Below are 12,996 nucleotides of genomic sequence, written 5' to 3'. Positions count from 1 at the left end.
AAATGCATGTATTCTCTTTTTACCCAATTTATTCACTTCTCAAACCTTCAACACTTACAATTTACTAATACATTTGCTTTACTCACCTAATACGTCTTTCCCCTCTTTCCCTCTCTCCCTCTGTCTCTCTCCAGAGAAATTCGCTTGGCCAGAGTGGCAAAGATGTAATACTTCATCAGATGACACAGGCAAAACATCTAACACGTTTTCAGGTACTGTTCTATGTGACACTAACCCCCCCTCTCATTGAAAAATGACTTGTACATCTAGAAGTTTTTTTTTTTTGGCTATTATGGTGAAAATGTGCTAAGACCGTGGCTCTTAAATTCTTAAGTCTGTCAAACGTAGGTCATGGAACAGCAGAATATAAAGTCCAAAGCTGGTTGAATACTCAGAAAAATGATTTGCAGACTAATGCGGTATAAACCTCCACCCTTACTGTGTGCCTTAACGTTGCTCTTAGCCATGATGCCTTATTGCGTGGGAAGAAGTACTGAAACAGGTGTAGCTTAATGAAAATGGATCGGGGAGGAATTCCAGCAGCTTTTCTCTTTAATGTTTCCAGAGTCACTCACTCCCTTATCACCAATACAGACAAATGATTATTTGACTGGCTTTTCCTCAATTCAACACTCACCTGCTCTCATGTTCTGGGCCAAAATTTCTCAGATATAATTTTTTTTGTTAACTTAATGGAAATCCTTTCCTTTTAAGCTGGATGTACTTTCTGGTATTATTAAACATCTGTCCTCCTATGCATGTACAAAAGTGCACTGTCACATAATAAAACTTGGGTGTGCTATGACTCACAAATAAACCACACCCTTCCGTGGTATGCTTCTTGTTTCCGCAACAGATTGAAATACTTTGAGGTTACGTGCAAAAACGATGTCTGGATGACAAATGGCATTTTGCAGAGAAATCAAGGTCTATTTTGTTGGATGACCTGAGGTGCATCTCTCTATTTGGGGGGAAAAAATAAAATAAAAATGGCTCGATGCACTTGGCATCCAGAATAGGAACACCTCAACACACACTCAGTGACAGAAAAATAGTTAAGCACCCAGTAGTAATGGTCTGATTTGGATGTAATTTGATACATGTGCAGATCAGCAATGGGTATATAAATGATTCGATTTGCAAGGCGCTGGCATCTTTAGTCACCAGACACAGAGGATGCTCCTTAAACGCATTAGAGAGCATTACCGGCACTTGACGGAGTTTGATGGGGGTCGCATTGTGGGTTTGCATGAGGCCGGGTGGTCGTCGTGTTGGAACCAATGGGCACGTGAGGGCACCCACACACGTCGTGAAGGTTCCGGTCGCCCAAGACAGACCACACCAAGGGAGGATCATTGTGTAGTGCGCCAAGCATTACAGAACCCCATGACATCTGCGCCTGCCATCCGGACACAGGTATTGGACTCTCTACAGCACCCCGTGTCACCCAACACCGTGTCTCGACAACTGGCATCAGCCGAACTACGGGTTCACCATCCCATGTGTAGCCTGCCGTTCACACCAGTGCAGAGATGACTGTGTTTGGACTGGTACCGTAACCGGGAGGCATGGACTGATTACGAGTGGCGATGAATCTCGGTTCTGCATTACCACGGATGACCATCCGGTGTGCTTATGGCAGTGCCGATGGGAGAGGACCAATATTGCCAATGTTGTGGTGAGACACATTGGCATTACTCCTGGCGTCATGGTGTGGGGAGCCTTAGGATATGACATCATGGTGTGGGGAGCCTTAGGGTATGACATCATGGTGTGGGGAGCCTTAGGGTATGACTTCAGGTCATCTCTGCTAGTGACTCGGGGGGCCCTGACTGCACAGCGCTACGTCAGTGACATCCTGTGTCCGCATGTCTTACCCCTCCTGAGACAGCACCCTGGTACAGTCCTTAAACAAGTCAACGCCCGTCCACTCATGGCACGTGTGTCTATGGACTGCCTGCGTCATGTTGGGGTTTTCCTGTGGCCAGCCAGGTCCCCCGATCTTTCCCCAATCGAACATGTGTGGGATCAACTTGGACGTGAACTCAGACCCAGTGCCAGTCTGCAGGATCTCGAGGGCCAACAACAGCTGTTGGCCGACTTTACCGCAAGAGAGGATACAACAGCTGTATGACTCCCTTCCGCACCATATCTCTGCATGTATCCAGGCCCGGGGGGGGGAAGGGAGTGCTGCACCCTATTGACATGGGACCAGCAGTGTGCCCATCTGATGATATAATCATTGCTATAGTCACATGACCTTTCACCACGTGCAGATTCGTTTCATTTCCATCACTCCGTCTGAGTGCTTAACCGTTTTTGTCACCGAGTATATGTTTGCCGCTAGTTATTCCTGAAAGGCTGATTACCCCATTAATCTGTGTTTTGATGTCATAATGGAGCTCATGTTTAATGTGCATGGTGGGAGGGAGCGAAACGAGTATGGTGCCCTGTTCTACGAATGATTTTACTCGTTTGATAATATGATGAAATGCAGGGTACTTAGTTCCCTGAGTTGTGATTCTTTTTCACGCTCTTATTGGATATTGTGCACCTAAAGACATGCAGTTGTAACTTTTAATGTCACAAATTGTGATGCTGGGTGATGATTGGTTACATATGCTGTGTACACTTCTTCAGAAAATGCTTCTATTTTTGCCATATATAATTAGCGAAGACGAGCTAATCCATCTTGTGTGCCTGTTGCCATGTTCACCAGTGGTTGATGAAAGCCACATGCAAAGTGGTGCAGGATATTGCAGTATAATGCACGCACTGTGACACCCCTGCTAAGGATGAACAGTGCTGTTTGCAAATGTGGTCCACGTTCGTTTGGTGGATGGAGCCAGATCTGTTCTTTTTCTGCACATTTGTTTTTTGTTTTGTGTGTGTGCAGGCAATGAGGGAGCAAAATTTTGATTCTCATGACAGCCAGACATGCCTGTCACGTCTCTTAGATGACCCCCCACCGCCCCCCCCCCCCTTTTGATGTGCACATTAAGGATACCAGTTCCTTAATGTGCACCTGGTGACAGGTGGTCAAGATGGCCAGTTCCCGTTCAGGGGAGTAATGTTGTGTTAAAGTGATCGACCTGCTTTGAAAGCAAATGAAACTGTTGCCACTTTTCCCAGCTGTAGCTGTGGGAGACTTTTCATCTTAGTTTCAATTTAAAAACTTTAATTATGAGGGTTTTGTGTACTAGAGGCATTTTTCTTTGGTCAGGTCACCATTACTCTTTTGAACAGAAACGTTTCTCACCTAAACAGTGACTCAGTGACTGTTCAGGCATATCAAGAACCATTTTTTAAAATCCCTGACAACTCTTTAAAATTAGAGGAAAGCTTCTTACTGCCTTATTTTTAGGTCTCTCTCTCTCCTTGCCAGTGCTGTCGTGCATATATGTATTTTTTATATATAATAAATAATATAAAATATTGTGGCGTGCTGAAGACAGCACTACAGAAAATGGCCGCCATTGTGTTGAGAACTCCACTTCCCATAAGGATGCAGGGAAGACTCGGTGACCTCACCGGTCAGCCTTTGAGAGGTTTTATGATGCAACAAAACAGGAAGAACTGCACTGCTAGGGAGATAAATATTATCCTGTGCCTTTGGCTGTAAAAGATTCAGTGGCAAGGTTGAAGGTTTGCATGGTGTGCCGTCTGAGTTCCTCCATCTTGCTATACACCGTTCCGTTGTCTGGTGTCTGTGAATTTGTAGTTGATGCGTTAATCAGGTTAAAATTAAAAAGTTCCAAGTTAGATCTTTGAACACACAAACTTTGTATATCTTAGGTATATGTTTCAGGATTTTTTTAACCAGTTTTTTTGTGACTGCTTGACTTTTCATGCTTTGTGGTTATAATGCACAGTGTATTTCAGTGCGAACATCTTGGATGTTTTATATCGAGAGCCCACCGTTCCCACGGTCGCTTATTTATGGGTCCTGGGATCCACGAGAGAGCCCTGGGGTGTTTCATTTTTGAGACAATGCCTTGTAAGAGACCTGTCAATTCGTGTGGGATCGATGGCCACCTTATCCCTCCCCTTAATATTTCTTAAACCTTATCTTCTTAAAGTTTCTTTTGAAAAATGTTAAATTGGATTTTAATGTAAGGTCTACCAGATGTGTTCCTTCATCTGTATGGGAGGTACGGCAGCTTTGTATTTACAAACCTGGAATGTGGGAGATGATGGAGGACTGGAATGTGAGAAGTAAGGGAGGAGATCTCCAAGCCCTAATAAAAACCACAGAGAAACGGAATGGGTGTTATTTAGTGCTGCAACATCCCTTAGAGGACTGGTCTTCAATCATTCAATTTCTACAGTTATTGGCTGGTAGCCATGGTGGTTTCACAATAGTCATGCGTTGTTCTAGAATTCAGCGGCTAAGTATAGTTTCGCGTGTTTAGTCACAGTGTTTATGTGGGAGGTTGTGCTTCACCTTGGGTGGCATCTGGGATCCCGATGCCCAAAAGGTGGTCTAGTGGAGAAATGCGGGCCAGCACTCCGTGGACTTCTCAAGGAGACAATCGCCAGATCGCCAGCAGACAACTGCCCATTCATGTTCAGTGCTGAAGAACCACGTACAGCATAAGATCACATGACTGCCAAGAAGCGGCAAGTGGCTGGCTGCTGTGAACCTTGCCCATTGTGAGGGTGTCTAGCCAAACAGACTCATGGGAAACTGCAGGCAAAGGAAACAAAGAACGCCTGATCCATGTGATGCCCCTGCTCTGCAGGCATATTACCCCCCCCCCCCCCTTCACAGTGGCCTGATGGGAAGGGGGACTTTGATTAAAACTGGCCTGAGCCTGCCTTACACACAGCAAAGGCTCCTACAGCAAGTGAGACTGCCAGAGTCTGTTTGATTTAGTGTCCTGAGATGTGGGTAAACAGAACCGTTTGTCAGGCTCCCTCTTTATCCCGAGTACGAGGTTTTACATCAGGGACAGAGGTTGCTGACAAAAAGTTGAATCAGCAATTCCACCCACAGCAGAGCAGAAACTAATTAGTGCTGAAAAGCAGAATTGTTTTTATTTTTTCTGTTGTTGTATATGAACATAAGTGACTGGAGAGCAATTGAGGCTAAATCATTGCAGGAACACTTTTGTATGTTGGGGTAGATCATAGAAAAAAATGGATGTTTGGCTGTGACTGGGGAGCCTGTTCAGGAAAATGGCTCCCCGGTATCGGTACAGAGCTGTACTGAAGGTAAATCATGGGTAGGGGAGGCTGATAGGAGTCACATCTCAGGGCTCCTCACACCTTATGGTCACCCTGGTAGAGTTAGTGAAGGTCATTTTAGAAAACCAACTTGATCCACTCGTCTTGGAAGAACTACCTTTACCAGCCTTTGTGGGGGGAAGGGAATGGTCCAACATTAGCCTTTGGGGCTTGTGTCCACTGTAGCTCTGTAATGGTTTTGTTCTTTTTTCTGTCCAGTGAGCTCTCAGTTTTGTTGGTCGTTTGTGTAAATGGAGCAGTCCCCCAACTGTGTGTGACTGCATGGCTAGAATAAATGATCAGGGTTTTTTTTCTTTTTGAATATAAAGACGGCACAAATGTATGTGATCGAATGCTATACATAATACAGAGGCTGATCAATATTTTAAGGCATGTCTTTGTAATGATGTATTTTTTAAGTGGGTTCTGGTGTCCAGACACGCACAGAACCACTGCAGGTTTCTGCCATCAGGTTCGTTTTGGTCAGAGGGGAGGAGAAAAAAAGTAGCAACTGTTATATATGAAATGTGCATACTTCAAAGAAGAGTTACCCCCGGCAAGGCACAGTCCTCCACTGACCTAGTTATTTCGCGCTTGAAAGGCTTTTCTCGTTTACTTTGTAGTGATGTCATATTTAAATACGCTGAACTGTATTTGTCGGTTTATTTTTGTGCGTGCAAATGCACGACACATCCTATGTTTTGGCTTCTTTAATTGTTGTGGAACCGTCGTACGATTACCAGCATTCAGAAAAGAATATTTTGCATCATATACCCACTAATGAAATAAGTAACTTGGTTTCTGGCTGCAACTGTGTTTCTTCAGTTATCACTTTAGGTCATTCCGATTTTAGTTTTGAGTAACTGATGAGCAGTTGTCTGTTCGGAAAATTAGGTAAAAACTAGATTTGTGTGACAGTTACTTCTCTGTTCGATCGCCCTGTTAAAGGATAGTTAATTTGTTTCATGATTGGGCGAGGAATTCAGCTAGATGGTGTTTTTAGTGAACTGCCCATATACCAGAGGTTAAAATGAGCCATGCCTTGTGCAATGTTAAGTCTATTGACGCCTCCTTTTACAAGAAACAGGCATTGAGCCATTTGTGACCAGGTAGAGCAAATGCACAGAAAGCTCTCAATGTGAACTGTGTTCATTTTATTTAGCACAGGGGTAGGAAACCTGATCCACGGAGAGCCCCTGTGGATGAGGGTTTTTGGGATGACCCCTCAATCAGCCAATAACAGTGGGTCCTCCGTACTGGAGATGAGAAGCACTGCTTTATTATTGGCTGGGTCAGGCAGGTCCTAGAGCAATTGGAGTTAAGGGCCGCCTTTAAGGGCTCACCCATGACATTACTCTGCCAACTGCGGGATTTGAACCGGCAACCTTCCGATGGCGAGCACAGCATCCTCTCCCGCTGAGCCGCACACCGACCCATCTTTATTATTTTGTTCGGAGTGTTCTGCATTTCAAAGGGAGGTGCTGTGTTGCTTCAGAGCTTTCTGGAAAGTGACTATGTGGAGTATTGTTGGAACAGGGGCAGATCCACTGTCTGTCAGAGATGAAAGCCCCCCCCCCCCCTCCCAAGGCCTTGCTGGGTGTATTGCAGCTGCTGCGTGGGTCTGCCTTGACAGCTTCGAGGCTTTAATGTCTCATAGTTAATTAGTCTGTGCCTTGTCACAGCCCCAGGGTATCCTTTGGGTGGGAGGGATTTTGTTTTTTTGTGTGTATTGGGGGGGGGGGGGGATTTTAAGCTGCACTGTTCACTCTGACTTGAATGAAATTTTCAAGGGTATCAATAAGGGAATTCCTATTGTTTTCTGTTTTTTTTTTTGTTAAAAGGGTTTTAAAAGTGGTTTGCTGTTTAATTAAATGGATACATGCTTGGAAAGATGGGTTGTGTTGTGATTTTTCTTCATTATTATTTTTGACCAGATTAAAGGGCATTTATTGAGGATATGATGTCGATAACAGCTTACCGTTTCCCCGTAAATACTCTCTAGCTTGGATCACCTGGCATTAACTAGCATCTGCCCTTTGCTTGCCTCGTGTCATTTAATATGACGTTTGGCATTATAGAAAAGCTTATGACTATTTCTTTACGTATAAAATATTGATATATTTTGGTCATTGATCTGTGATTTTGGTCTGGATTGTTAAAGGAAACACTGAAGTAGGTTGATGTTTTGCTGCAGTAGAAATAACCATGAAATAACGTCCATTTTCTCTTCTCGTACAGTTCGGGGATTGTTTTGTGTGCCATATGGATCACAGTATGGTTCTTGGCAGCATCTCGCCACCATTTAGACTACAGGTTTCAAAGTACCACGGATTCATGGGAAACTGAGGATTACAAATGGAAGGGTTAGGGAAGATCTGACAGAGTAATATAGGTGTTGTCTATCATGCCAGAAATACTGTAAATATTGCATCTTTGGACCTACGGCGTCAACTGGAGCTCGAGTTTCTGGTGATACCAGAGGGTGGTGATTTTAATTTATTTATTTTTTCTTCATATGATGAATTGCAGGCGCTCTGTTTGCAGTCAATATGCTGTTGTTTATTTTTAATGCTTGCAGCATCACTGGGCCGTTTTAAACAGATGGAATTCTCCTGTAAGTGTGACTCTTCTATTTGGGTGCCATTCGGTTTCTCGTGTACTGTAAGCCGTGCCGGCACTCTGATGGTAAAGCCAGAGGTCCCGCTGAAAGCCACCCAGCTCAGGAAGTCGTCATTGGATCATCTGGTCTTTTAGAGCGATGACAGAAAAATAGTCACTGGGGATGTGTTATACTCCGTTAAGAAATCATAAATGATTATTTAACCGGAATGGAAAGGCCAGTGGACTGTAGAAGAACCCAATGGTTTGGCTTTGAATGGGGTTCAGCTTTCAGAATTTGGAAACCAGTGACTTGTATGAGACCTTGAAGGGGGTTTTCTCTGTTTGGACAACATTGGTTGGTAGCCTTTTACCACACACAAAAGTTGCAAGTTCATGTTCCAGTCATCCCATTTTCCATCTGTTCCGTTTTATTTGTACGCTTTGGGTTTTGATGGAAAGCTTGTTTTGCAGTGTTGTGGTTATGTTCTAACAGTCTCTTCCCCTCGCTCTTATAAAGGTTCTACGTACAGCGTGTTGTCCACGATGCCATCTGACTCTGAAAGCAGCAGCTCGCTCAGCAGTGTAGGTAGGTCTGGGGTTCAAATTCAGCTGAATGTTTCATGGGTGATGTGTGTTATAGTCTAGTGTGTTTATATTAGGGGTGTAACGGTACACAATATATCATCAAACTGTTTGGTACGGTAAAATGTGATTATTGTGCAACATTTCAGAATGATGCTCCTGTTTAGTCTTGTTATAAATTCAGTGCCCCATTTTTCAGACCCTTATTGTTTCTCAGTTGAATACTATTTGGAGTTCAAGGATATCCAGAATAGGTACATGAACCGCGGTATTACGATATGCCTATAATTTTCCTATACGATCTGCCGCAAATATAAGATGGTGTGTTTTTTTTTTTTTTTTTTTTTACCAAAAAGAAATGCATCTAAAAAAAGTGGGTCGTCTTATTTTTGAGGGCTAGAATTTAAATGTCATTATTCAACAGCAGATGGTGTAAATTATCCTCCTTCTGGCTGAAGACCTTTAGCCGCATACGTTGAACGTAATTTACATCGTTTCAGCAATACAACGTAGGAACGGTTATCCCAGCCGCTGTCAACAGTTGGGTGACGTAGTGTGATGCTGTGGGGTTGGTCAGTAGCTGCCATCATAGTTATTTTCTCCCAATGCAAAGAGTATGTTGTAACCTTAAAAATTCACGTTCTTCCTGGAGGGAGCACCAGCTGCATTTTACAGCAGTAAATTTTCATTGCGACGTTGCTGTCAGGAATGTTTTGTAACACCCTTGTTAACCAGATCAGTTATTCCGAACTGCACAATGCATTGAATTTTGTCAAATAAATGCTTTGTATCTGATGTGAATATGGGGAGGAAAGGGTATCACAGACTTTTCACATTGCACTTGTGTTGTGCTCCGGCCTTACCTGTCATGCGGAAAATGATTACCGCTTTGTCATCGTGCCGCACTTGGGTGTTTGTTAATGTTTCGGACGTGTGCAGAAGCGAGGGCAGAAGGATTCAGCATGCCAGTCAGCCTGTCCCTTGTAGTTGAACGCCTTGTCATCACTGTAGAGCGTAGCAGTTTCCCTTCTTAATGCATTTAGATTTACTGCATTCTGCAGTACTGCAAAATGTTCAGCATTTGTGCCCCTGAATTTCCATTTTCTTAAGTATTTCGTAAGTGCTAGCTAATTTGTTAAAGCTAATAACGCAGTGAACGCATACTGTCTATATGATCAGTTCAGTTATGCCGACATGATAATATCACTAGATCTAAGGCCCTGTCCTGCTGTAAGCTAGGAGCTATACTTGTATATGCCCTGGCCAGGGACCCTGGATTGCGTCCCATGCGCCATGGTCCGAGGGAATTGCTTTGCCCGCAGTCACATGCTTACCGTTGCAGGTACGACCGGTAAAGCCTCCTCCCCCCCGCCGGCGCTGACGGACAGCAAGCAGGCCAACGACAAGCTGGAGACGGTGCTGTTCCAGCTACGGCAGGTGACCCGTGAGCGGGATGAGCTACGCAAACGCCTCGCCCTCTCCTCCCCCGGCACCACCTTCGACGACTGTCGGTACGGGACCCGGAGCAGCACTCAGTTTGTCTGCATCCTTTCCGCTGCGCATGAATGAGATCAGCAGCCTAAATTAAAACCAGTTCCTCTGTGGCTCATTGATTTAAATTGGTTTTTGTTTGTTTTATGCTTTTGAGTATGAAAGAAGTGTTTATTAAAAAATGTTTTTTGGTGAGTAGATGTAATTACTGAACTGTCAGACGCGTAACATGAAACCGGTGTTTGCGGATGCTGCTGTGGTTTCCCTGACAGAGGTCAACCACCTATTAGTGGTTGTGTCCAGTTCATCCTAGTTGGGTATGACTGCTTGGTGTTTGTGTCAGCATGCAGGCCACTGGATGCAGTGGTAGCAGTGCTCATCCTTTCTTTATGCCCTTTTGAATAGGTGTTTTCTCACCCCCAGGAGCTTGGCCTGATTGTAGGTCCTCGGGGGTGTTTCCTAGACCTTTTTTAGTCCCTACTCCAGAGTAGGTACTTTTTGCTGAACCAAGAACTACTGGGTGAGGCTTATAGGGATAAACTTTGCTAATCAGTTGACCATAAGCAGCAGCGCTAAGTTGGAAGTGAAAATAGCAACAGAGCAAAAAATGTGAAGATGGAATTATTTTTTTTATTTTATCTTGGTTACATTACATGCCTTTACAAATACAATTTTTGCTTGCATCCCCATATTTCTGCATCGGAAAATTCGATCAATAACCGACATACATCGCCCATGCTGGCAGTGAAACTTGCCAGCACTTGTTAGTGAAATAACGTTATGTAGTTTCTTGTACCGTGGAAATAGATCTACTGGGCAGATTTAATAATGAATCATAAACATGTCGTGGGCTGCATAAGTATAATGTGATTTGTTCCATATTTTCATATTGCATGATCAATACCCCAAAAAATGAAAGCATAACTGTAGCAGAGTTAGGAATGGGCATTTAATCGAATTTGAATTTGTTACAACTTTGGCTTCCAGTGATTATCAATTCAAAATAATTGAGGTAAAATGTGATTATTGTGCAACATTTCAGAATGATACTCCTGTTTAGTCTTGTTATAAATCCAGTGCCCCTTTTTTCAGACTCTTATTGTTTCTCAGTTGAATACTATTTCAAGGATATCCAAGTTTTTTTATATATATATATATTTTTTTTTAAGTCCAGTAAATGCGTAATATTTCTAAAGTCTGAGTAAACATGTTAAATAATCGTGATCTCAGTATTGACCAAAATAATCGCGAGTATGATTTTTACGAACTTTTTGCATCTACTGTGCTTGTTTAGGTCCCAGTTCCTGTTGTGTGGAGAGAAAGGAACACAAGTGGCCAGGAACTACAAAAGTTCCCAGTCGAAACGGCCCAGGAACTAGATTCCTAAACTTGGGTGCGAATGGCCCTTATGTGTTAATCATTAGTGTGCAGTTTGATCCCCTTTATGCCATTATAGCTACACATGGTTTAACATTGGTTACCCTAATATAGGCTGGTCCAGCTCCCATGAAAGGGCTTATGCCAGCGTTTCTGGCTTTGCAGTCTCGTGACGTCAGGGTAAAGCATTATCCTACTGAGCAAAGTCCTATCCTGCCTCTGTTTTGAAATGCGCTTCCCGTCCTGCATCCCCAAGGCCCAATTCCAAGCTGAGCCACGACTACGAGCGGCTGAAGATGCAGTGCATGAAGGCGATGGCCGACCTGCAGTCGCTGCAGAACCAGCACACCAAGACGCTCAAGAGGTGCGAGGAGGCCGTCAAGGAAGCCGACTTCTACCAGTAAGTGCCTGCCGCGTTCTCAGGAGGCCTGCCCCCCCCCGCAAGAAGTGCCGTGTCGTCATCTCAGAAAGGGAGTGCGCATTGATGCACGGTCCAGGCGCTCGGGGAGGAAGCGGGGACAGGTCAGCTGGCCGCGGCGATCCTGCTGCTGGATCTGCGTAAGCCGGCCCACAGGCAGCGGGTGCTCAGAAAGCACTTAGTGTTGGGTTTTAGCGGCGGCGTGCTGCACTGCCGCATCTCCCTGCATCATTCATGAATCTCCAAAGAGCAGTGGGGTTATTTTCTTCCAGGCTGAATATGGGATGATTTTGAATTTATATACACTGCGGTCTGCTTGCTCCTCCCTGCGTTCAGTTTTCAGATTCGACTATGAAGTTCAAACCCCTGCCCACTCTGTTGGCCCTTATTGTGTCATGCTACAGAGAGAGTTGTACTTGGCTGTTTGGCTCAGAAGATCCCCATGGATGTAGCTATTAAAATTTTATTTCCGTCTGATATGAATTCCGTAGGTCCTTTATTGTTAGCATTTTGCTTAATCAGCTCTAGCTTATGTCACATATTATCTCCGTTACTCATTCTTGCTCCAGGTATTATCATCTTGGAACAAGTCCTGTTAATCGGTTAATCTGTAAGTTCGCTGGGACCGTCCTGGTCAGTACGTTGGAGCTCGAAAGCTTTCCTGTTCACTTTGTATCGCTCCCTGTCCTTGGTGGGTCTTAATTGGGGATAGCTGGCCCCTGCTTGTCTCCCGGTACACCCTGTTACTTCTCCACACGGGTAAGGAGGAGTCTAGTGAGGTCACCGTGTATTAAAGTGCAGCAGTAGTTTCTGTTGAGCGTCTGGCTGGCTTATTCATCACGCCTGGAGGCTGGCATATGCTCGGACCGCCCCGCGTTCCCCTGACCGAGCCGCCGCCGCGCAGCGCCGCCTTGGCTTCTCGCTCGCCCCGGCTTCTCGCTCGCCCCCGTGTCGGCAGGGGCTCTTTTTGCCGGGCCTCTGTCCATCTGCAGCGTCTGATGGGTGGAAAGGCAGCCGTGCATTAAGGCAACGGTATGAAAAATAGCATACTTCTGCTGCAAGCGTGTCATGTGAACCTGCGGCGATAGCCCTGAGTTGCGGTAACCCCTTCGAAAGGACAGATCCTCGTTTTTAAGGGGTAATGATGTGCAGCTCTGATTCGTTTTTTTGCATTTCCATAAATGTTTTTGGTTTGTTTTTTTTTTAGGACGTCTCACTCCTTCGTATAAAGTAATTATGTGCGAGGCTGTATGAGGCTGCTTTCAGCTTGGATTGAATTGGCGCCGTAATCCCGCCCTTCA

At 44.6% G+C, this 12,996-nt stretch overlaps 1 protein-coding gene across 8 annotated transcripts in view; it reads left to right on the top strand.

Moving 5' to 3' along the window:
• dlg5a (discs, large homolog 5a (Drosophila)) overlaps positions 1–12,996 on the top strand; it is a 51,171-nt gene that overhangs the window by 12,854 nt on the left and 25,321 nt on the right. For 2 of the 8 annotated variants that reach the window (XM_023808098.2, XM_023808099.2), the window contains exons 2-5: positions 135–212; positions 8,345–8,413; positions 9,752–9,920; positions 11,534–11,677. In XM_023808098.2, the coding sequence (XP_023663866.1) occupies positions 135–212; positions 8,345–8,413; positions 9,752–9,920; positions 11,534–11,677 (460 nt within the window). Of the gene's footprint in view, positions 1–134; positions 213–7,622; positions 7,841–8,344; positions 8,414–9,751; positions 9,921–11,533; positions 11,678–12,996 lie in introns of those variants that run through there. The other 6 variants (XM_023808100.2, XM_023808101.2, XM_023808102.2 and 3 more) reach the window with 5 other exon arrangements.

The sequence above is a fragment of the Paramormyrops kingsleyae genome, chromosome 20 (genome assembly GCF_048594095.1).
Source record: "Paramormyrops kingsleyae isolate MSU_618 chromosome 20, PKINGS_0.4, whole genome shotgun sequence".
Lineage (NCBI taxonomy): Eukaryota > Metazoa > Chordata > Actinopteri > Osteoglossiformes > Mormyridae > Paramormyrops > Paramormyrops kingsleyae.
This window is presented reverse-complemented; position numbering and strand designations above follow the sequence as displayed.